Source organism: Hydra vulgaris, chromosome 04 (assembly GCF_038396675.1).
Source record: "Hydra vulgaris chromosome 04, alternate assembly HydraT2T_AEP".
Taxonomy (NCBI): Eukaryota; Metazoa; Cnidaria; class Hydrozoa; order Anthoathecata; family Hydridae; genus Hydra; species Hydra vulgaris.
Window position 1 is genome coordinate 4,695,001 of NC_088923.1, and position 27,333 is coordinate 4,722,333.

Here is a 27,333-nt window from a genome sequence, read left to right on the forward strand (position 1 = left end):
GTATATGTATATATGCATATAAATATATAAAATAAAAAATAAAAATTTAAATTAAAAACTTTTTTATAAAAATTTTTAATACTGACAATAATTATAAAATAAACATATCACTTCACCATGACTAGCACCTGCCCTAAACTTCACCATACTTCACCACAGCTAAAGAAATGATTATCATCTTAGGCTTTGAAATTTTTAACCAGCTCAGTAATGCTTTGTATAAATATATAGCAATCAATAAATATATAGCAACCAACAACTTAGATATAACTTTTATTTTCAATTGATTGTCAAAAACTTCCAAGCAATAAAATGCTACAGTTAATTACTAGTTTAAAAAAAATAAGGTCTGCAATTATTTTTTTAACTACTAGTTAAAAAAATAGCAGACTTCACAAAATTGTATTAATATTCCAGAACTGTATAGATTCCTCAGTAAATTTTTATTTTCTTTCATATGTAAAAAAACTGTGCACCTTTTTTCAATAATTAAAAAAAAACTATTATAAAAATAAATAAATTATATACCCTCCTTCTTAAGTGCTCCATCTTCTACATCAAAGTTCTTCTGAAAACTTGATTGGTTAGTGCTTTGTTCTATAACTCTGTACTCATCCCAAAAAATTCCATAACTGTCATCTGTAGACAGAGATCCATTTAATGCCTCATTCATATCTATAAAAGTGTTCAAATGTTTATTTTTCTATTTATCAATAGGGTAGATTAGGGTAATATGAGCACCTTAGTAATATGAGCATACTTAAAGATTTCTTAGAGGTAAGCAGTGAAGTTAAGGTTGCTATTTATTTTTTGAATTGACTTTATGTGGTGATAACAGGAACCAGTACAATTAGCGTAAATTTATATGCAGTAGTTAGCGGCTATCATTTAATTAAAACGCTGTTAAATTTTTCGCGCTGTTAAAATAAATCATCATGCATGAATAAATCTGTGGTGTTAAAATAATGAAAATAATTTTTTCATAAAGAAAATTATGTTCGGTAAAAATCCAATTCATTTTTGTTTGAAAAACAATGCATAGAAACATTTAGTTTTGAATTTATTTAAGGATGCCATTTTTGTGTAATATGAGCATGCTCAAATTACCCAGTGTTTTTCTTTGAAATTACCTAGATTAAAGTCCTAAAATAGCAGTGATTTTAATTGCTTTTTGAATAACAATTTTAATATTTTAACAATAATGAATATTTTTCTGTAATTTAAAATTGAAAAAATTTAAATTTTTATTGTTCAATGGTTTGAGTTAATAAAATTGAAAAAATAACAAACTAATTTTTATTGTTCAATAGTTTGAGTTAATAAATTGAAAAAATAACGAACTAATTTTTTTTTGTGTGCAGAAAACATAGAAGTATTGTTTCAACAAAAAGTGGCTCAAAATTTGATCTTTTAACGATAAGTTTTGTTAATAACAAAGCATTATATTCTAAAAACTAGTTCTAATTGCCAGGTTGGTATTTTTTTACTTAATTAATATTATTTTTTTGAGCTAATATAAAGTGCTCATATTACCAAGTGGTCAGGTTAATATGAGCACTTTTGCTACTTTTTTAAAACGTCTGTTTTTTTATGAAAATTTTTTGGGTGCCCAAATATATAAGTGGATCATGAGTAGGAATCCCTAAAAATTGTTTATTCGCAAAAAATTTAGGATCCAGCATAATTATTTTTTTAAATATTCCAATTTCTGCCTAAGATGCTCATATTATCCTAATCTACCCAATATTATTACCAAAAATAAAGAAAAAAAAATTTCAAAATATATGACAACAGACCATCAAACATGACTGATATGAATTATCTGAGCATCAAACTGAGTTAATTAAAAGCTGAAAACTCGGGATTAAAAAATCATTAAAACATAAAAAAACAAACACTTAAAGTAAGAAACATTGCTGTTATTTTTGATATTAAAATTGTATATATTATACAATATATAGTATAGAAATTATACATGCTATAATTAATATATAATTTGAATATATGTTTTCATATGCTTATATTTTTTAATTTATTTTGCTCTTTAAAGCTATTTGCATTCAAAATTAATTTAGATATTGTAGGATCTAAAAGCATTTGATTAAGTTTTTTTTCCATTAGCAAAGTATAATAAAGGTAGTCTAACTAGTATTGTTTTCTGGACCACAAGATTGTAGTCAAGACAACTGTTCTGTCACACTCTTACAAAAGTATTCTCCAGAATTCTATTTATTACTCTCTAAGTAATTTTTTAGTGAGTCAGAAATAATATATTTATAATAAATATATTTTTATTTATAAAATTTTCAAAATATATTTCTATACATTTTAAAAACTAAAATAAAACAAATTTATTTAATTTTGTGAGCATTGAATTGCAGACATTACATTTTCTTGAAAAGGCTTTAATATTAATTTCATGTAATCATTTGAAGGGCTTTCAAACTTCAACCACATCACAAATAACATCAAACCACATCACTAATAAATTTACCTGTAATTATAATTATCAAGCTAATATCACCAGCAGATATACCTTTAAGATATACCTATAGATATACCTTTGAAATATACCTATAGATATACCCTTAAGATATACCTATAGCAATATCATTAAGATATACTTATAGATATACCCTTAAGATATACCTATAGATATACCCTTAAGACATACCTTTAGATTTACCCTTGAAATATACCTACAGATATACCTTAAGATATACCTATAGACTTACCCTTTAGATATACTGATAAATGCATCTTTATTGGTGAAAGTTAACACTTAAACAAATAACTTTTCCCTTTAACAATTTACTAGTATTGCAAAATTGATTGTTTTAATGCATTCTGTATCATAGAATGATAAAAAAACAAACACATGGTAAAAAATAATATGAACAAATAAAGATATTTTGAAATGTTAAGCTATTTGTTTAGATTTTAAAATTCTGTAACTATCGAATATTCTGTATCTTTAATCTAATTGAAACCCTGACCTTATTATTAAACAATTGTAAAATGTTGTTAAAAAAAAAAAAAATTAGAGAAGAAAAAAAAAAGATAATAGATAAGATCTACTCTGTTAAAAAAATATCAAAAATATGCTTTTAATTAATTTTTCCTTGAACATTTTGATTTAAGTTTTGTTTAAGTGTAAGAGAAAGTTCAAATAAAAAATAATTTCAAGCAACATAATGACAAGAAAGTTTAAATTAAAAAATACCTTTAAACAGCATGACAATTAAAGAAATTTTAAATAGAAAAATAACTTTAAACAACATGACAACTACAGAAAGTTCATATTTGAAAAAAAAAATTCAAACAGCAAAACAATTAAAAAGTAAAAAAAAAAAAAATAAAAAAAAACAAACTGACTTAAACATTGACCCAAATATGTTACCATGGTTTTATAGCCTACTTATTGATAAAAACTATTTGATAATGCATAATAAATATAGCAACATAAAAAATATGGCAGAGAAATATAAAGAACAAAGAAGTTCACAAAATATATGAATGGTTTTTATAATAATGACTGTAGAAAAAATTTTGGAAAAAAAAAAACAACAAAAAAAACCCTTATAGTAATAATAATAAAAATAACAATAATAATAATAAACTTGATAATTAATGATATAAAATTTAATAACAAAAACAATAATAATAAAAACTATAACAACTACAATAGTAATAATAATAATGATAATTTTAATAATAATAATAACAATAACAAAATAAATAAATTATAAAACCATGATAATAATAATAATTTTAATATATTTAATTTTATATAAATAAATTTAATAACAGTAATAATAAAAATAATTTAATAACAGTAAAAATAATAACAATAATATTAATAATAATAAAATAGTAATAATAATAAAAAAATTAATGGTAACAAAACTATTATAAGTGTAAAAACATTAAAATTAATTAAAAAAAATTTTTTTTTAAATATCATATTAAAAAAATTATAATAAAAAAAGATGAAAAAAATAAAATAATCAAACCTACTTTTTATAGCAGCCTAAACTGTAAACAACTAAGTAAATGATAAAAAATTAAACGTTTTCAAAAAGTTTCAAAAAGTTTTTCAACTTTTTCATTCTTAAAAAAACAAACTTCAAAAAACAAACATAAGCTTTTCCACTACTTAAAAATGAATCAATATTAGGAAAAACAACATATGACCTCAAGAACATAAAGCCAACAATCACTTTACATTGTCCTTTGGACATAGTGAATGAAATCATAATAATCATGTTTATTACCCCCTGTATGTTTAACAGAACACAACTCTGAAAACAAAAGCAAAAAAACTTTTACACATATATGAAATACAAATATTTGTATTTTACAAAAACCAATTATGTATAAATTGCAACTATGTGTATAGTTGAACAAAAAAAAAAAATGCAACTATGTGTATAATTAAACAAACAAACAAAGAAATCAAACTTTATCATGTAATAACTTGTTTTAAACTTTAAATAAAAACTGAATTCAGGAAAACACCTTTCATTGTGAGAAAAGAAAATAACTTGAAAAAAACTTAATAATTTTATGTAAATAGTTATATAGACATTTACATATATTTTAACGTTTTACTAGTAAAAATTTTTAACTATTTAATTATTCTTTTTTTTTAAATTTTTTTTTTGGGAGGAAGAGGGGATTAGAGGGGAGGGGGAGGAGGAGAGGGAATATATAAGGAGGCACTGTTTACCACTAAACTAAAGTTAAAAATATGCCCCTATGTTTAAAGAATAGTTATTTACTTTAAACATGTGGCATACTTTATTTAAATAAAATATGCCCAATGTTTAAAGTAAATAATTATATATTTAATGTTAACTAATAATTTGTAAGTAAGCTATAACTAGCTGATGATGTCTCTTGATTCCTCTCTGCATTCCAAAGTTTGTCAAGGTTGAAAATATTAGGCTAAAAATTATACCAAATCCAATTAAACAACTTAAAACATTTTCAAATAAACACAAAATAACACATAAAATTTTACAATTTTTTTAATTTTACTGTGGCAAATTAAAAATAACAGTAGTTTGACTCTGTTATTTACTATCTACCAAGCTTGCCAACACTTTACATACCAAGCTTAAGCCTCTCCCTCATTGTTGTTAAGTTGCATCTATTTCTCTTTTCTACAAATGCTTTTATGGTCACTGCTCAAATAAGCTATTATCTCTATTTCCATCAACCAAAACTCAATCTCACTTGACTCATCATTCAGCTAAACCTCATTCTTTTACTGTATGTGTCCCTCCATGCTCTAAAAACTTTTATTCATCTAGTTTTTTTCCCCACACTTCAACCTTTTTGAACTCTCTCCCATCTTCATGTTTTCCTGACTCATACAACCAACAACTTTCCAAGTATTCTGTCAATCGTTTCCTTGCTCTTTACCTCTATTCTTTTTTTTCTAGTAGCTCCCAATTTAATAGTAGTTGCTTGCAGCCTTGTTGGGAATGGATCAGAAATAAAAAAATAAAAAAAACATAAATATGTAGCTTAATTTAAAAAAAAAAAAATTTATGTCCTTCAAGAACTCTTCATGAAATTTATATGGAATTTAAAATTAAATACCCTCATTTTAAAATCAGATTTTCAAAGCTTTGTATTTACAACCAAGAGTATAATATCAAGTGATGCACACTGTGTATGAGTTATTGTTCACTGTTAAAACTCAATACTTCTTGTAAATGCTATTCATTCGAGTTTTACATAAAAAAGATTTAATGGTAAAATTAATGCACGATTCAAACATTTATGAATGCATGCTTTACATCAACTATCCTTTTTCTGTAAATCGTATTGTGAACCATATTAAAACTTTTAATAGGATGTTGTAAACTCAATTATTAGAAAAAGTTTGAAAAATTACATTGGAAATTATAAATTTAACTTATGTTACCATAGCAATTTTAAAGAAGATTTCTCCAAAATCAACTCATATTTCTGCAATGAAGAATACTGGTGAACAGATTATTTATAAAAACCAGTTTATTGTGCCTTAGAAGAAAAATTAGTCAAACCTAGACAAAGCCATTCCTAAGTTCAGTAAACCCATATGCAACCATTAGACATCTTATATCAACTGAAGGTGTGTAAAAAAGTTTGCACATCTTCAGATTTAATGATGTGCATTAGGGTTGAGCTCAGTAAAGGGTAACTTGATATATTTAACAGTAAATTATTACTATTGCAACCAATCAATCTGAGAATCAAGTTTGCAGATATCGACAACATGATGCTCCATACCATGGTTGATCACAGTAATAATAATTTTACAGGTAAATTTGCAAGTAAAATACATCAAGCTATCCTTTACCAATTTTACCAAACTCAACCATAATATGTGCATCACACTCCTATTACACACTACTATTTGGCATAAATAATTTTAGTTGGTTTTCAAGGGCAGCCTAAAGTTGATAGATAATTGAACTCTAGCCTTGTAGAAAACCCATAAAAATTTTAAATTTTTGGATATTTAAAGAATAAAAAAAACTGGGCATTGCAACAAAAAATAAATATCTTCAAAATGTGCAACACTATAGTAGCAATCTCAGCTTTGGGAGGTGTATACAGTACTTGGAAAGCTGTACACAGTACTTGGGAGATGATTTTAGGTAATCTAATTCTATTAAATCTTTTATTATTAAAAAAAGAAGAAACTTTAGAGAAGAAGCATTAAGAAATTAAGAATTTCATGTGAAAGAAAAAGAAAAAAAAATCTATTAGAAGCTTTGAGAAGAACTTTTCCAGACTTTAAAGTTTTAAAAATTTATATATGCATCAGATGTTGTCTCATTTTGAAAAATGATCATGATTAGAAAATTAAAAATGAAGGATTAATTATAAAACGATGGCATTCACAACAAAGCATTTTCATTTATTTGCATTCTTTATCAAAAATTCTCACTGCATTTCTAATTTCAATACAAACTGTGTACCAAAAACTTTGAATAAAAAATCCTGTAAATTTTCTATGAATTCATTACAGAATTTATAGAAAATTTACATAACCCATTACAAATATATTAACACTGAATAGTATTTTAAGTAAAATTATTATCTTTCTTGAAGTTTGGAAAACCTTTTACAAATTTTTACATTTTTTAAATTAATTTATCTTGAACTTTTAATCATTTAATCAATTTTTTAATCAATTCTTTCGAAATTTAAATAAATGATCTTTCCCACCTATTCCTCCATATTTAAATTCGCTTTTGGGAGCTTTATAAGAATGTAAAAGACAATGATTGACTTTTTCCTGTGAAATGAATGCAAAAATGAATACAATTAAAGAATAAATTTCAAAAAATTTTTATGTCTTAGATAGTATATAGTAATAACTATTTACAAGCTATTTTTACATAATATATTTTATATATACTTTAATATTTTGTAAGAATGTGTACTTGTTAACTATAATTAACAAAATCGATACTGCTGTAAAAAAAACGCTTTTTATATTTAGATTGTACCTATCCAATCCTTAAAGTCAATGAAGGAACTGAGGAGTCAATGAATATATGCTGAGGATTCAATGAATATATACTGAGGAATCAATGAATATATATTGAGGATTCAATGAATATATACTGAGGACTCAATGAATATATAGTGAGGATTCAATGAAAATATAGTGAGGATTCAATGAATATATAGCGAGGGTTCAATGAATATATAGCGAGGATTCAATGAATATATAGTGAGGATTCAATGAATATATAATTTTGGTTTGGGATTGGACAGGTACAACCTAGATATAAAGAGCACTATTTTTTATCAGCAAAATTAGTAACCATAGCAGCTAGTATAAGAAATTTATCAAAAAATTAAATCTTTGTCTGCAAATAACTTTCTTTAAACAACCACACATAAATAACTTGTAAAAGTTCTTTATAAAGAACAAGTAAAACTCTTTACAAGTAAACTTTCTTATAAAAAATTCTAACAAAAAGATGTAAAGTTATAACTAATATCAATATGTTAATTCACATAACTTTATATAACTTTATATTACATGAATTAATGACTATATTAATGTAAAGTTATATAATATAAGGTTATTAATAATAAATCAACATAGTTATAACTAAATTCTCTGTAATCGTAGAACTATTAAGAATAATACTTTCTATTCTCTTGTAAAAAATTTTATTCTTATTTAGTTTTAATTTAGTTTCATTTTTAATTCAAAATTCAATTTTTTAAATATAAAAATGTACTAATATATTTCATATATAACTCCACATAAAAAATAAAGAGTAAAAAAAGCTATAATTAATAATTTTGAAAAAAAAAATGTAAAAATTGACTACATTTGTTTTAATATTTTAAACATTTTAATCCCAAAAATATGCAAACTTGTAAATTGGACTGTACCTAGAATAAACACAAAATGGTAAGTAAATTTAAAAAAAAAAAAAATCAAACATGAAACTGAAAAAAAAACAGTACAATGTGTTATAGTTTTTAATAGTGTAACTATCAATATTATTGAAAAACATTAAATCAATATTATTGAAAAACAATATTAAATTTAATATTTAAATTCTGAATTTAAATATTCACTAAACTAAACAAAAACTTCTTCACTTAAAATAGAACTTAATGGACCAGATTGAAATCTAGATACAAAAATATCTAGAAAAATAATTGAAAAGCAAAAAAGTTTGATCAAGTCCAACTAATAGCCAAACAACTTGGATTAAGTTTCAAGCACAAACCATACAAATAACATCTGCCAATATTAGAATTAAAAAATGTTAAAGCCAGAAGAGATTTTTTTTTCTAACCAACTTATTTCTAACAAAGCTAAAAGCAACCATTATTTATGTTAAGAGTTACCAGAAAACAAAGAATGTTAATATAGAAGCAAGAACAGTTGACAAAAGATTTAAAAGTTAAAAATTGTAGTCAGGTAAACATGGATACAGGAGGGAATTCCAAAGCATTGATGTGCACGAAAAAAACAAATAAAAATTTTTAGTGCACAAAAAGGCAGATATAGTAAGTGGAACAAGAGACTCACTCCCTGCAAGGCTGCATAGATCCACTATTAAGTTGGGAGTTACTAGAAAACAAAGAATTAAAGAGCTAGAAAACGGTTAACAGAAGTCTTGAAAAGTTGTAGATTGTATGAACCAGAAAAATACAAAGATGGGAGTTCGAAAGGGTTGAAGTGCGGGGAAAAAAACTAGACAAATAAAAAATTTTAGAGCATGCAGGAACAGACACAGTAAAAGGATGAGACTTTGCTGAATGACAAGTCAAGTGTGAATGAGTTTTGATTGGTGGAACTAGAGCAGATAGCTTGTTTAAGTAGCAACTATGATATATACATTATTGATATAGCAACAGATAGCTTTGTAGAAAAAGATGGAATGTAAGAATGATGTCACAGAGGCCTAATCATGGCAGCAAAAGCAGGTCCAACTACATTTACAATATGTTTTTAGGAAGTAATATTTTACAATATGTTTTTACTTCTCAAAAATTTCTGGTAGTAAGCAAATAGTGAACACAATAAAGAGAGGCATCAGTGCCCTAACTTTACAATGGATTGTATATATGGTTCTAAAAGTAGTGAATAGTTGGCAGGATACATTGTTGTTTTATCAGCAACTTAGCAGTAGATGTTATCAAAAAAATTACTAATATAAACAAGATAAGACAGGAGCAAAGTGAAAACTTGTGGAAAAGCAAAGTAGAGACAAGTGGAAACTTGTGGTACCCCAGAAATTTCTGAAAAAGAAGAGAGTTGGTTTTTATAGATGACTTTATTATTGTGTTTAGAAAAAAATTATTTAATAATTTAAAAACTGTTCCCAGATACACCATTTAAATTAAGCTTATGGAGAAGACTAGCATGCCAGACTTTATTGAAAGCCCTTGTTTGCCCAACTAGCAGACAATACTATTTTTCTGTTAACAAACTAACAAGTCAGTTGTAGAATAAAGGATTGAAATCCATATTGATTGTCAGAGAGTTAGTTGCTAGGCTCAAAATGAGATATTAGAAGTTCATTATTAATGATTCAAAAATCTTGTTAGTAATAGGGAGAAGATAATATAACAATAGTTAAAACGGGTCAAAATGTTAGTTTTTTAAAAGTTTAAACCACAAATGCCATTTTGCATTTGCTGGTAATTTGTAGAAATAATCAAAATTTAGTTAATCAACTGTTAAATATTTTAGAATTGAAGAGAGTTCTGCAGAACACTTTTATATGACTATGACAGGAATGTTGACTGGCAGTAGTTGTCTGGACACAAACGAGAAATTTTAAAGCCATAGAAGCCAGAGTGATTTGGATGTCTAACATTAGATTAACTTGAATAATAGAAACAGTGTGGTAATTAGATTCAAACGATGAATAAGAGGAAAAGTTCTAAGAAAATTTTTCTGCTTTATCATGATCTCCCAAGATCAGACCCATGTATTAGAGAGAATATTAATGTTACCTTTCCTGATGACACTGTTAAAGATTTTCCAAAAGTCTGTACAAAAAAAATTTGTTAATAAATGATTTCAAAAAAATATGATGAGAAATAGTAGGTGCATAAGAAGATGAAAAACTTATAGAATATAAAAAAACATTTAGAATATAAAAAAATATATAGAATATAATAAGGCAAAGTGTAAAGGGTAGAATTGGATCCAAGAAGAAGTAAAACAAGCAAGTAACTTTCATTACTGAAAATAACTTGCTTTCACTTTTATTTAATTTTTTCTTATTTCCCTCCAACTGAGCCATCCTCTAAGTCTATTATTTGCCACTTAGTAGCTTTGCTTATTGCTTTTTAAAAAATTTCTGTTTATTTTAACTTTTAGATCTTATCAATATATGTAAAAAGGAATTAATTGTGACTTGAATGGTCATCATGAGCACTTTTAAGCAACTTTTTATAGAAAATTGTGAAACTAACAAACAAATTGATAAAGAAACTATAAATAAAAGTTGGGTTGAGAAGATAGTACAACAAAAATCATTTAAAAAGTTTTTGAAAAAAAATATGCAAAAAAAAGTTTTTTACAACCTTTTCAGGTAACTTTTTTAAATTCATCTACAAACATATACATTAAAGGGATCCTAAACCTCCAAGACATGCTGTGTTCATATTAAACAGAATGATTAAGAAAAATGGTTGGGCTAATTTTTTTTGATTAAAACAAAAGAATAAATACATATCAAGAAAAACTAACTTTTTTATTTTAGTCAAAGCTCGCTTTCTCCATTTTATTGTAGGTCAAAAAGTCAGCATAATATATGCCACAATCTACAGACTTGATAATTTATTTAAGCGCATTTTATTCCTATGAGTTTCAGTACATAATGTCATTTTTTCTTAACAAAAAAATTAAAGAAAAACTCTTAGGAATAAAACGTAAGCATTTATTCTTTTGTTTTAATCAAAAAAAATTTAGCCCAAATGTTTTTTTTTCATCATTCTCTTAAATATGAATGCAATAAGTCTCAGAGGCTTGGGATCCCTTTAAGGCATTTGTTAAATAGATTTTTTCTGTGGTAACTATGAAAAAGTATAAATGTGTGTTTATATAAGCAGTGTGACATCATATTGAAATAGCCTGCTGACGGGGTTTTAGTACATACATCAACTATCTTATAGCCTGCTGCCGCTACATCAGCTGAGGATTTGGGCTGGGGCAGCAATCTTTCATTATTCTCCATTTTTTTCTTTTTTTTCTAAAAAAGCCATATGCTATAAAGATAAGCAAATTGAGAAAGTAATTGTTTATCTATATACACTATAAAATATATATATAAATATATATATATATACACACACACACACACACATATATACATGCCTTGTTTTAGCATAACGCAATATTTGACATCATACAATTCTTTTTATTTTTATTTTTTTTAAAGACATTAACTTTTTTAAATTACTGCAATAATGTTAATTACTGCAAAATGAGTTAAATGTTATTTAATGGCTTTTTTATTATTACTGTAAGGGAATGTTTATTTTTTAATATTAAATAATCAAATTTAATATTGCTTTTTTAAAAATGTTTGATAACAACAAATTTCTTTCTTTTCTTGTCATTAGCATGAATGAATTAAAATATGGTAAATTTTTGAATTTTTAAACTGATTATTTCTTAAATTTAAAATTGCGGCTAACAATTGCAACTACAAATGATTTTTTATTTAAAAAAATTAGCAAGAAACAAATAAAAAAACTAGGTTAAATTATTTACTTTATTTATTAGATGTTTATTAGATTATTATTTTATTATATCGCTGTATATATCATTTATTATATCAAATTATAATGCTGTATATATTGTTTATTAAAAAATAATCACTGTGATTTAACTTGCAATATGAAAAAAAAGTTTAAGTTACGTTTTGTGCAAATTTTTGATCCAGCTGTTTACTTAAAATTTAATTTCGAGTAAAAAAAAAAATGTTTAGGAAGGAAAACCGAAAAAGCAATTGCGATAAAAAAGAGCTAATTTTTTTTTAAGAACAAATAAAATTTCAATATTGAATAATATTTAGTAACATTTTTAAATAAATTTGACAATTAAGTTAAAGCCAAGCATTAACTTTAATTTTAGTAAATTAAAATATATTTTTTTAAGCAAAATTAAATTATATATTTTTAAAAACTAAATTAAATTATTTTTTTTTTATCAGAATAAAATTATATATTTTTATTAAATTAGTTCTAAATTAAATCATATATTTTTTATCAAAATTAAATTATGTTTTCATAATCTTAGCTTTAAGTTTAAAAAGTAAAAACAAAAAAAAAATAAACTTTTAATTTTATTTAAGTTTTTTTCATTAGTAAATAGCGCTTATATCAAACATAATTGTCATTCAAAATTTTGTAACAAATATTTTTACATACCGGGTTTTGCATTCATTTAAAACAAACATGACATCCATTTAAAACAACCATGACATTCATTTAAAACATTGTGACAAAATAAAACAAATGTAATTTTCTATTAAAACATTTAACGAATGCGCAATTTCAACATTCTATATTATTTAAAAAAAAGGTTTTATTATTATTTTTTTTATTATTCATTTATTTATTCTATTTAAAAATTATTTAAAATTTTATTTTATTTAAAATTTGATGTTTATTTTCCAATTACTGCTGAGGTATGTCTTCTGACCTAAGACACACTTCAATAAAGCTTTCGCAGTGTGTGTAATAGTTTGATAAATTAACATTGGGAATAGATAAGCATGCCTCGTGCATTCTTGTAATTACTTCATTTCTTCCAACTGGGGCCATATTTCTTCAGATATTATTTTTAAGATAAAATCTCTTCACACAGATTCAAGAATGGTGAAAATGGTGGCAAATATTTTATTTGAATGTTCTAAGCCCTAGTCTTAACATTATGATGGATTCTGACATTTTTCCATCACCAGGGTGAATTCTTCCTCTGTCCCTAAAACTCGTACAACTTCATCAATATATTGTTAAAACAAAACTGTGTTGACTGACACACTGACAGCTTTGCAGTGAATAATATTTAAACCATTGATGGCCAATATCATTGAAACGTAACGCTACCTAAGGCAAATGATTGGGTTTGGTGTTACTCCTCTTCTTGCCCGTGAATGACTATGAAACATGTAAATTAAATAGACTTTTATCAATAAAAACAATATTTCGATAGCGATGATTAAGTGAAACTAAAGTATACCACCTAATATATATTCAATTCAAAGATTTTTTACATCATCATCGTTTCTCCTTTCATAAATTTGTCGAGTAATTTTATATGTGTGTCCAAGATTGGTCACCCATCTCCAGACAGTTGCAATAGATTCATTTACATTTAAAGGGTAAAGGGCAATAGATTCATTTACATTATGCGGTAGTGGTGTAGTGGTAGAGCGCTCGCTTCATAAGCGAGAGGTTCCGAGTTCAATCCCCACCACGTCCCTGGTAGTACCGCGCTCAACTTGTTTCTCCGCGCAGCGGCCTTGTTCGTCAAGGTTCGTGTTTCGAAGTTATAGAGTTGAGAGAAGGTTATGACCACAATTAAGTAGCCTCCTCATCTGTAGTGGCCTTCTGGGCCTTGGGGAGGTGAAATAACAAAAAAAAAAAAAAAAAAAAAAAAAAAAAAAAAAAAAAGCATATTTAATTTTAATTATAGTTGTTGTTGTACTATCGTTTATAAGCTTTTTAATTCTTTTTCTAATCTCTTCATTATAAATAACGTGAAGAGCGCCACCTCTAGAACCAGGAAGTGTTGAATTCGTTCGATCGTACCTTCTTAAAATTGATTGTATTGTGTTTTGATTAACTCCTGTTAACTATGCAGCTTCAGATTGAGTTTTTCCTTGATCAACGACTAGATTTACAACAAGATCTTGCGTATTTTGATCAACGACTAGATTTACAACAAGATCTCGCATATTTTGGGAAACGGAATTTTGCGGCATGAAACAATAAAGTTTCAGATTGAATTTTTCTTTGATCAACGACTAGTCTCACAACAAATTTTTGCATACTTTGGAAACAAAATTTTGCTGCATGTTTTATAATGAAAATCTAATATGCACATGGGCTAAACGTTTTAATAGGAAACCATGGTTGCTTTAATTATCATCACGCATGCTTTAATTGAATGTCATGATTGTTTTACCAATAAGTGTATAAAAAATATCTATACATGTGTGTATGTCTTACCGGGTTTTGCATCCTTTTAAAACAAATATAGCATCCATTTAAAATTAAAATAGATTCCATTAACTTAAAATAAATCAACATAATATCAATCATAAAATCAACAAAATCAAATTTATATAATAGTAAATAAATAAATACATAAATAAAACCTTTTTTTTAAATAATATAGAATGTTGAGATTGTGCCTGCGTTAAATGTTTTAACAGAAACTCGTAATTGTTTTAATTGTCAAGATGTTTTAAATGAATGTCATGGTTGTTTTAAATGGATGCAAAAACGGGTAAACGTCATTCAAAAGTTAATGTGACTTTTCTTAAAATTAGTTACTCCTTTTATCTTACTACTTATAATTATAAACTTTTATATTATTCTTATAAAGAATAATTTAAAAGTTAAAAAATGATAAAAAGTTGCTAAACCAAATTCGCTCACTGCTTACATAAAATTGCTTAAGGCATACATAAATTGTTCTACAATTAATGCTTTAAAACAAGGCCTGATATATATATATATATATATATATATATATATATATATATATATATATATATATATATATATATATATATATATATACAGTAGGGTGCAAAAAAAAAAATCACACTAACATTTTTTCTTGATTTTAAGTATATAATGTATAATGAAGCAAAACTCAAAAAATTGGGTGTGGAAGTGAAAAATCTTGGACAGAAAAGGTATGTTTATATATAGATTAATATTCATTTAAAGAAAATCTTTAAAAAAACAGATCAATACAAAGACATTTAATATTTTCGAAAACAGATATAGAAATTGGACGAATTATTGAAGCTGCTGACCTAGGAGAGTCTAACAGAAGCATTGGAAAATGTTTTAAATGACAAAACTTAACTATTAGTAGATTGGTAAAAAAGTATAAACACACAGGTACAGCTAAAAGGTCTGTTGGATCTATGAGAAAGCCTAGAACTTCAAAAAAGGAAGATCGCTATATTCTTAATGTCGTCAAAAAAGATTGTAAAATTACATGTTCTGAGATATCTCGTCAAATAAAAGCATCAGGTGAGTTTTTTGCGAGAATGCAAATAAAAAAACTCTTTTTAAGTGAAATCAATCACAATAAAAAGATTAAAGTGGTGCATTAAGCGTAAAGATTGGACATGTGAGCAATGGGCTTGAGTTGTTTGAGAGATGAATCTCCTTTTGTTTTGTTTTATAATGGTCAATCTCACCATTATAAGACAAAACAAAAGGAGATTAATTGGGGAAAAGTTTAAAACTCTGGAAATTAATTGAGGAAAAGTTTAACTCCCAAACATGCAAGGCAACCATTAAACATGACAAAAAGATTAATGTTTGGGGTTGCCAGATACGGCACAGTTGAATTACAGATATCTGGAATCAAAATTGATACCAATTATGTCTTGGCCAGCACAGTCCCCTGATTTAAATCCAATAGAAAATCTTTGTTCTATATTGGATAGAAAATTGCAAGGTCGGAGGGCAACAAATGAAGATGAACTGTTCTAAATTCTTCTTGCTGGTTGGAATGCTTTGCCAAATGGCTAATTAAAAAGACTTGTAGATAGTATGCCTTCTAGATGCGCAGAAGTCATAAGAAACAAAGGATGGCCAATTAAGTACTAATACAGCTAAAACTTGAAAAATACTTTACAAATCCTAATTTCTTTTCATTATATGTAATTTACAATAAATTATAATTTAATATAAATTACATACATTTCTATAAAAACTGTCCTGAATTACTTTTAATATATGAGTTCAAGACATTTTTTGTTGGTTTTTTTATCAAAAAATTGAGTGTGGTTGTTTTTTTTTGCAACACCCCCCCCCCCTCCTTTTCTCCTGTATACATATACACACACACACACACACACACACACAGGTGTATTTGAGAATATTAAGCAATTGATTTGTTTTACAGTGCTAGATTACATAAATAAAAACAACAATAATTTGATTTTGCATACATATACTTTGCAGTAATGTTAAAATCTTTTTTATGGTAAAATAAGTTCATAATATTTTTGTAATTATTATATTGTGATGCAGCTCCATCACTATAATACATAATGTGTTCAAATTTTTGTAATTATTTAGTTAATTATTTAATAGCATTACTGATAAAGCAATGAACAGCATCTATTCCATTTTTCAGATGGTCTGATATAACAAAATAACTTTAACTATCAACTTTTTAACTCCTAGAAAATAAACAACAAACGGGTGCAAAGTTGCCTGGCTGTTGTCAAAACCTTACACTGCACCCTGTATTAGAAAACTATGATTTTCTGCAAGTTTAAGGAGAACTAAAGCTTATTTTTCTTTAAAATTAGTTTTTAAATGTTGAAAGTAGTTGGCTTAACTTTTTGATATAAAATGATCTCTCATAAATTGTTTAACTGTTCAAAAACCATAATATAAAATTCTAGTTTTAAGGTAAAGTTGTAAGGTAAAGTACATTGGAAATTTGCTTTTTGGCATTGATAAAAATTAACATCACTAACTTTATTTTCATTAAAATTTTTACCAATGTAATCAGACAAAACCTTTTTTCTAGGACAGTTATCACAGCAATGATGCAGATTGTTACAGAATAAATTAAACTGCATGCAGATCAGAAGCACCACCCACAGGAAAAAACTTGAAACTTTTCTATTTTTTTGTATGCTTGTTCAAAGGATTTCAACAATGCCTTTAATGTTCATTTTTGCACCTCAAAAAGTAAATTTACTACTGTATTTACAAATAACTTTTATCAGATTTACTTTGCTTTTCAAAAAAGAAGCTCTTAGTTTAGTTTAGACATTTCTTTAAAGCATTAATTTTTTTAGTTTTACAATAAGGATAACCTCAGTCATACTATTCATCATAAATTATTCCAAAACAAAAAAATTTTTTTGGTTCAATTAGTATTTTCAAAATGACATATCAGTATTTGAAAATTCAATAAATTTTTTTTTAATTTTTATTGAAAATTTACTCAACTTTTAGACTACTCTACTTTTAGACTAGGGGTTATAAAAAAGTGAAGATTAATTCTTTTTTGTTATTGCAAACACTCTTTGATTGATGCATATAATAAATCTTAAGGAAAAAAAAAGTGCCATCTTAGATAACAGATACTTTGCATTAGGGATTAATTTTAAAAAAATTTCCTAATCCAGCTCACATTGATGAGCCAGATCAAGATTTTTTTTTGAATTGATATGCATAGCTTATAACTTTTGAATGCAGTTCTCAATCAACTTAACTTAAAAAAAAACTGCTCATCCACAATGTGTCAATCAACAGGCGATTTGTAATAGTTTTATAAAGTAATAAAGTTTCAATTTTAAAGCAAAAATTTAGAATAAATTAAAAAAAACAAAAAAAAACTGATTTTATTTTGTTTTTCTATAAGTGTCTATTCATGCTTTGAATAATTGAAGTATAAAAGCAATTTGTTCAAAAGTTATTAGCCATTCAAAATGACAAAAAAAAAAAAAAACATTTTTCTTAAAAAGTGAAATTTTATGCAAAATAGAGCATTACTTAAATAGTGTTTTCTCAAGAACCATATTAGAATTGATCTGGAATTTTCAAAATGTCCTTTTTTGATTTATATGTAAAAAATAAAAAAGTTTCTGCAAAATCTAAAATGGTCTATAAAGGGCTTTTACTCCACTTGGCATGGAAAGACCCAACTATCAATTCAATTTAAATATACAATTCAATTTAAACTGCTATTAATGAGTTACATTTGTGTATAGAACATTTTGAAAAATAAATAAATAAGGTTGCCTTTTTAAAAAAAAGAAATACAAATTGCACAAGGGCATCTATATTTATATAATGGCATGTTTATATAAGCACATTATATGCGGTATAGCAATCCATTATTTTTATAGTATAGTATATTACATGTTATATAGGCCAAAAAAGCAAATAACAGTAATCTTTTTAACAAATTGTATCAAGGAAATCATGTGATAATGCATAAAAATGACAATGCTTAAAAGTAATGTTAAAAACAACCAGGGATAAGAGTACCAAAAGGACTCCGGCTTTATATCACTACTATTTTCTGGTCTCTGGTGTCCAGAAGCTCTGAACATGTTGGTTGACTTATGATCTGCTATATAAAAAAAACTTACAAAATTTAATGACCTGAAACATATTGTTTTTAAACCTGGAGTTCTAGAGTCCCAGAGTCCTTGCCACCATTATACCTAAGAACTCCGGATTCAAAAAGTGATTGTTCCTCTAACTTAAAAGTCTTAATTTTATTTACCAATAGTAGTCCATAAGTGCTTTTTAAATTATTAGAGCTCCTGGATACCAAACACTAGAAAGAAGTAATCTTTTTGTGACATTCAAACTCAGGGTCCTTTTTGGGACTCCGCATCCCTGAAAACAACTAATAATTAGTCATTTTTAACATTAATTAGTTAAATAACAATATTGTGATTTAATCAAATGGTAAATCTAAACCACATTAATTAAAAAAACTATTGAAATAAACAAATCTATTCAGTAACATTGTAGTGGTTAAAGAATTTCTGAGAAATAAGTCTAGATATCTTCAACAAACTGCTTGTAAGTACCACACTCATCTTGCTTTTCTATAAGGTTGCCTTTCTTGTCAATACTTATGTTTCCCTTTAACAGTAAAGTTTCTGTATCAGTTATATAATAAATAAGAAAAAATAGATTTATAATTAAAAAAAAAATTATAAAAATTAAATTAAATTAAAAATTAAAAGAGCTAAATTATCAAATAAAATAATGAAACTATATAAACATAATTGAAAAGATATAATTCATATCATTAAAATTGAAACATCGATATTATTCGTATCAATTAACACTAAAACAACTTCTTAACAAAATCTTATTTGTATACAGTGACTTCAAAAAAAATAGACATAGTAAAAAAGTTCATCTTCTTTTTTAGAAAATCATAAAAACCCATCCATATTTCCTAAAGACTTTTTTTTTTTTGAACAACAGGAAAATTATTTCTCTACAACTATGTCAATAACATGTTCATATTTAGTTACTTTTTTTTAACAATTTACTTTTTTCAAAGAAATACAGAAAACATACCAGAAAAGATAGTAAGAAACTTTTATTTGATTTTTGTTATACTTTCCTGTCAACCCAACTGTTATTCATAATTATTTTATTAATTTATATGTTTGACAACTGATAGATTGGATAAAATTACTTATGAGGACCAGTTTATTCACATTTAAATATCTTGATAAACCTAAAAGTAAATAAACATAGAAATAGGTTAAGCAACGAAGTGGAGAATAATAGTTGAGAAGATGGCTCAATGATCAGTAATAGAGAAAAAGCAGGAAAATTAAAATTTTTGAGAATTGCATCAGATATACTCTAAAGACATTTAAAATAACAGGTAGAACTCAACGTCATGCAGGATCAGGAAGGTTTAAAAATACTAATGAGTGCAAAAATAGGAAGCATCCATCTTCTACTTGATGATCCTACAGAAAGCTTCAAAAAAGCACTGAAATAAAGTAATAAAGTGACAAATAGTTTTTAATGATTGTAAACTATAAAAATATTTTATTTACATTATGAATGTAAATGTTTGAAATAAACTTTTTTTTTTAATTAATAAAGTTGATATGGTAGAAAACATAATAAGTGTTTTGTTGTTTTGTAAACTTTCGAATTAAATATTTTTATACTAACCTGATAGGTTAATAAAGTTTTAGTAGATTAATAAAACATTTAAAGTTTATAAAACAAAATAAAAATCGTTTGAAACAGTCTTGAAAAATAAATCTTTTGAAAAAATCTTTTAATTAAAGTAACAAATTTAAATTATTCTTTTAAACAAAAAGTAATAAATATAAATTAATAAAGAATATTATAAAAAATTTTGTGTGTACTTTATGATTATGTTTGAATACTCTTTTACGGATGATTTTATTTTAAGATTAATTTTCTATTTGAAAGAGTTCGCCTAATATTATAAAAACATTAGAAAAGATCAAAGTTTTAAAGTTATTCAACTTTAACATAATTATAAGCATAATTAAATAATTTTTTGAGTTTTTAAATTTTTAGTTTTATAATAGACATTTTTTTTAAGCTATAGTTTTTAATTATTTTTTAAACTTCTCCTCAGTTAAGATTTCCTTTTTTATATAGTTAAGCTTGTTTATAAGCTTGTTTTCATTCTTTCAGGTTTTTTCAGCATATTTTTTCAAGTGTTAAAAAGCCACGGTCAAGCTTTCAAAAATATATATTTGTGGTCAAGTATGGAGTGCAATCACATACCTTTCCTGTCCACGATTGTATATATTTTATATATAAATTAATGCTAACCCCTTTTTGCATATAATGCACATAATAAATTTTGAAAATTTTGGTACAACCTATAAATTCTATATTTTTGATTTGATTTATACATCACTAGAGTCATGTCAAGTTATTTCTGTGTACTATAGCTTCTATAATCAATAGTGATTTATGGCTGTGGTCTATAACTTTTATGTTCAATAGTGAGTTATAAGTGTGTTCTATAGCTTCAATGGTAAGTAGTGAGATATAGCTGTGTTCTTCAGCAATAATTAGTTTAAAATTATATTAAATATCTTTGCATTTTTTTTAAATATAAAAATCCATTGTTTTTGATGAAATTTATTTTGATGACGCCATGTAATATTTTATAATTATACACAAATGTATACTAATTTAGTAATAAAAATATATATTACATTACCAGGTGATTTCTTTCTAGAATAAGCATAATACTTCCTCAAGGTTAGAACACATGACTTTAATTAAGTTTAGAAGGTAAAATTTAAATAAAAAACTGATGAACAAACAACTTCTCACTTACATGAACAAATTCATTTCAATTCAAGTTAAGAGAAATTGGGCTTGTACGTACATACCATCATTTTCATTACACTCTTCAGTTTCCAATTGGTTCAAAAACTTCAAGAAACTCCAAAAAATTTTTTCTTGTTCATTAGGTGAAAACTGCAGATTAGACAATGAGATCTGAAGCATTGTTTCAAAATCTCTGGATATTTTCATAACAATCACCATAAAAACCAATGAAGAAAGCCATATTTTGACTTCAACAACTACATTGTATTAACCTCTTCAGGAAAACTACATTGTATTAACCTCTTAGATTTCAAACTATATTTAATTCTTTTTTAGATAAGCAATAATAATGTATTAAAATATTAAAAACATAAAGTTATAATAAAATAATAGAAGTAAACAAATAAATTTTAATGGAAAAAATATATACTTAATTTTACATTTTTTTTTAATAAATAAATACATATATATATATATGTATGTATAAATATAAATAAATATATATATATATATATATATATATATATATATATATATATATATATATATATATATATATATATATATATATATATATATATATATATGTTATATTTATATTATAAATATATATTGAAAGAAATAAGTAAAATTACATTATAAGAGAAAAAAATAGATTAGCTACAACCATAAGACTTAAGTGACTTGTTAATTGAGTTTTAAAGTTTGTTTGTAATAATAACAAATTTAATTTTAATAACAATAGTGTTTATAATAAATAATTAATTTCCTATCATCTTATCATATCTTATTATTTTTCTATTATTCTATTATTTTAATTCATTTATTTGTGCTTCAATTATTATTATTATTTTAATAATAGTATTAATAGTAATAACAATAGTAATAACAATAATAATAATAATAATAACAATAATAATAATAATAATAATAACAATAATAATGATAATAATAATAATAGTAAATATTATTGTTATTATTATTATTTTTACAATTATTATTATTGCTATTTTAATCTAACAACTTTTATAATTATTAATAATAAGAATTAAAAACAAAATAAAAAACAAATTTTTATTTTAAAACTTTTTACAAATTTTTATGATTGTGGTATTTAATGAATGTTATAAACAAAGAATTATTAAATAGATTATAATAGTAATCCTAATAAAATTTAAAAAGTATTAATACCTATTAAACATTTAATTAAGACAATAAACAACAGTTAAAATAATACCTTTTTGAATACAAAACTATAGCATAAAATTTATTTAAAATTAAGCTTTATATGATCTTCATTGCAGATATCTTTACATAAGTTATTTTCAAAAGTAATTTGTGGTTATAATTAATTATATAAAGTTATTTGACAATACAGTTGTTTCTAGTTATGAGTGGTTAGATGTTAAGGTCAACACTAACCCATTGATAAAAATTTCTTGTTATGAGAATTTACATTATTAAATAATTGAAAATAATATTTATATAAAAAAGGTACAATATGCTGGTAAAAATGCATTTTTTTAAATTAACTTTTATATATATATATATATTATATATATATATATATATATATATATATATATATATATATATTTATATATATATATATATACATATATATATATATATATATATATATATATATATATATATATATATATATATATATATATATATACATATATATATATATATATATATATATATATATATATATATATATATATATATATATATATATATATATATATATATATATATATACATATATATGCAACATCTAAATCATATTTTTAAGCTGTTAAATACTAAAAGAGTAAATCTAGGTATAGTGGTAAAGATTAAAAAACTACAATATACTAACACTAGTTCCTTTTTACATAAAATTTTATAAATAACTCAACATTTAAAACAATCCTGAGTGCATTAAAGAAAAATGCATTTTTATTTAAGAACTGCAAATTGTATCAAATTGCTTTGTGTACACACATACTGTGCCAAAAGATGATGAATGACAACAAGTGGCAATAAAAAATTGAAACCGTTTTTATTATTTTTGTAACTTTAGTAACATAAAATATCAAAATATATTTTCAAAACAAGTCTTTATTATCTATTTAAATTTATCATTTTATTCAATAAATACTTATTTTATGTAATAAAAAAATTAAAATCAAAAAATAATACTTTAGTAAGCAACTTTAAAAAAACTTACTCAGATAAAATAACTCTCAATAACAAAATAACATGCACAACATTTTGAATGACTCATGGTAGTAGAGTTAAACAGAAACTGAAGTAAAACATATTTCATTTCTAAAAGGAAAAATAACATTAAAATTAATATGTTTTTTTTTTTTTTTTTTTTTGTTATTTCACCTCCCCAAGGCCCAGAAGGCCACTACAGATGAGGAGGCTACTTAATTGTGGTTATAACCCTCTCTCAACTCTCTAACTCTGAAACACGAACCTTGACGAACAAGGCCGCTGCGCGGAGAAACAAATTATTTAATTAAAGAAATTTAAGTTTATTTAATTTAGTTTATTAAATTTAAATTTAATAGTTTATAATTAGTTTATTAAATTTAAATTTAAAGAGTTAAATAATACAAATATTCCTAACAAAAATAATAACAATAATAAAATTATATATAAAATAAAAATACTTTTGCATATACAGGAGATAAAAATTATTTCATAAAGCTTAGGCTAATTTCTTAATGTTCTATATAATGAATGAAAAAATATTATTATTGCAATATGTAGTTACATACATATATATATATATATATATATATATATATATATATATATATATATATATATATATATATATATATATATATATATATATATATATATATATATATATATATATATATATATATATATATTATAAACAAGAAACCTTCTTGTCTTTCAATACCAAAGAAACAGCATGTATGATATTTAATCTAAGTATTAAGTCAAAATTCCTATCAAATTTATTTCCAGATTGGAGCTGAGCAGGCTTGGTACTCAATACCTCAATTATATAATCAAAAATGACCTATCAGATTATCTCAATACAACCAAAGAAGTAATTAGATGCTTTTACTTATGCTCTACCAGTGTAAATGCAAAGTTGTTGATTTGTATTGTATTTGTTTATGAGTACATCTGTGGCAAAACTATAGACTTATAATAATGACACGCCTTCAGTTATAACAATCTTATAAAAAATTTTTTTATCATGACAAGTATAATAGTGTAGTTTTAGGGCATAGATTACCATTGTTAATTATCATAAGGGATACTTCCAGTTATGCTTTTTGCTCTAAATTGATAGATTGTTGTATAGTTAATAATAATATACATGTGATTAATCATATTTTTAAATAATCTTCGATAAATAAAAAAACTATTCTGTACTTATATCTGCTTGTTGTCTGTTCAAAATAATAAACAATATGTTTTTATTATTATTGTTATTATTGTTATTGTTTTTATTATTATTATTATTATTATTATTATTATTATTATTATTATTATTATTATTATTATTATTATTATTATAAACATACTTTAGAAAAAAAAAGGCAACTTAAAGAAACTTTAAATTTTTTTAATGTCTTAAAACTATTAGATAATTCTAATTTCTTATGTTGGGTTATTTGTCATTGGGCCGACTAATATAACAAAGACACATTTATTTTAGTTTGCATGACTTTGTATTCGAACAAGAACAGTGTAATATTACTTTGAGCTATATAGTCATAATATTATTATAACAATACTAACGTTATAGATCAAAATTATTCAATGTCGAAATTTTGCCTGGAGAAAAGATTTTTTGATTTTTAAAATACTATTTTTGAGGCTAGCTAAATATAATAATTGTAGCTACTGCTATGTACGATTTTTCATATCTGAAATATAAATCATTTTATCTATTTTACCTCGTTTTTTGCATGTTTGTTTTTGCTTATTTGTTAAAAGCACAACTTTTAAAAAAACTTAAAAACTGTCTTGGTTATCACCAATATATGCCAATATCGTCAAATCTATATTTGTAACGTAAACCGGAAAATATTAGAATTTTCATTATTTTATAATAAACAAATTAAATATATTTACAAGTAGAGATTTAACGAATAAAAACAGTCGCCTTACATAAACCGCACGTTGAGAAGTTTGCAATTTGAAATTTGAAGCTGGTTTTACACCATCTATTTTTCAGAGAAATTGTTTGAAATGGCTATTTCGATAATTATCGAAATCGCCATTTTCTTAATCCTAATTACAAATTATTCTCTTTATCTCTTTATAATGAAAGACAACTTAAAAAAATGCTAACTTTGTACTAGATTGTATATATGGTTTCCATAAAAGATTAGTAGTGAAGGATAATTCGAGAAGATATAGAAGACACACAGGGCCGACGAAACGGTTTTCGAAATGGGGAGGGGGGAGCATAATCGTCAATTTTTATAAAAAGTCTCCTATATCTGAAATTTTCTTAAAAAAAATTAAATTAAAAAAAAAGGATCTTTAGGAAAAGAGTAGAGGAACACTTCCCCCTCCCCGGCCTCCCTCCCTCCCGGTGTCATCGGCTTGAACTCAGTACTCAATAAGAGTCTGAATACTCTAGTCTTGTCAAATACTCTAGTTTTGTCAAAACTGGAGCATATAGTTACATAGGTAAGATTGACAATTATTATGAAGATAATTAATACAACACAAGTCTAAGAAATTTTGTGGGATCCCAGAAGTTACTGAAAATCAAGGAGTGTGCTGTCCATTAAGGTGGTCGTCTAGTCAAAAAACTCTTTCAAAAAAAATTTAAAATTTTGTTACTAGTATAGCTTAAAAGCAAAATTTTTGCTCTTTTAGAAAACGTGTACTTTTACACATTTCTTTAAATTATATTTTTCTAAAATTTACTTCTTGCAAAGACACGTTTTAAGTTTTCCCCTAAGCAAATCCCATAGCAACAATGCTCTTTAGTTGCTTCGGGTCTAAAATTTTAACCAAAATTGACAATAAATTTTTCCTTAAGGAAGCAGAATCTTTAAGAATTTATTTATAAATTACTGAAAAATCCCACAAAGGAGTAGATAGTTAATTCTAAAGGATCATTTTGAAAATATTTAATTTATTTTATTAGTTTCCTCTGTTTGTAGTTTTTCATACTTAAAGCACACATATGCTAGCTTCTATTATTCATTTTTAAATGAATTTTCAGGTTTTGTTCATCTGTGTATAAGTTAATATGTGAACCAGAATCAATATAATTCTTTAAGCATTTTAGGAATTATGGGATAGTTTTTGTCAAAAACTACCCCTTTTTTAAATTCCCCAAATATGTATACCTGCCATTATGGATCTAAAAATAACAATAAGTTTTTACTACTTCACATACTAGTTTTGTATATATTCTGCATGCTCACCAAAGTTCATGCAAAACTACAGATAGCTCTCTTTATTTTAAGAAAGCGGTTGTTTTTTTTTGCAATATAAATATAATTTCTTTATGTTAAAAAATAAAATAAACTTTGCACAAAATAAATGTATATATTTTTTACTAGACGACCACCTTAAGGATAAATTTAATGCAATTAGAAAGAAATGATTCAATTAATTAATAAACTTTTCCAGATACACTAGGGGAGAGTCGCCCATTATGGACTGTCCCCTTTTATGGACCACCGATGAAACAAATAAATGCGATTTTATTTTTAAATTTTGGAAAAGTAGCATTAAAGAGTG

At 24.7% G+C, this 27,333-nt stretch overlaps 1 protein-coding gene across 6 annotated transcripts in view; it reads right to left on the reverse strand.

The window, feature by feature from the left end:
• The window catches only part of LOC100212474 (uncharacterized), a 68,983-nt gene extending 43,001 nt beyond the window's left edge, over positions 1-25,982 (reverse strand). Inside the window, exons 1-3 of one of the 6 annotated variants that reach the window (XM_065795290.1) lie at positions 25,922-25,982; positions 23,801-23,901; positions 529-675 (exon numbers count right to left, since the gene is read on the reverse strand). In XM_065795290.1, the coding sequence (XP_065651362.1) occupies positions 529-673 (145 nt within the window). In that variant the 5' untranslated portion in view covers positions 674-675; positions 23,801-23,901; positions 25,922-25,982. Of the gene's footprint in view, positions 1-528; positions 676-4,017; positions 4,304-21,589; positions 21,917-23,800; positions 23,902-25,523 lie in introns of those variants that run through there. The other 5 variants (XM_065795289.1, XM_065795288.1, XM_065795287.1 and 2 more) reach the window with 5 other exon arrangements.
• Positions 25,983-27,333: the final 1,351 nt, after the last annotated feature.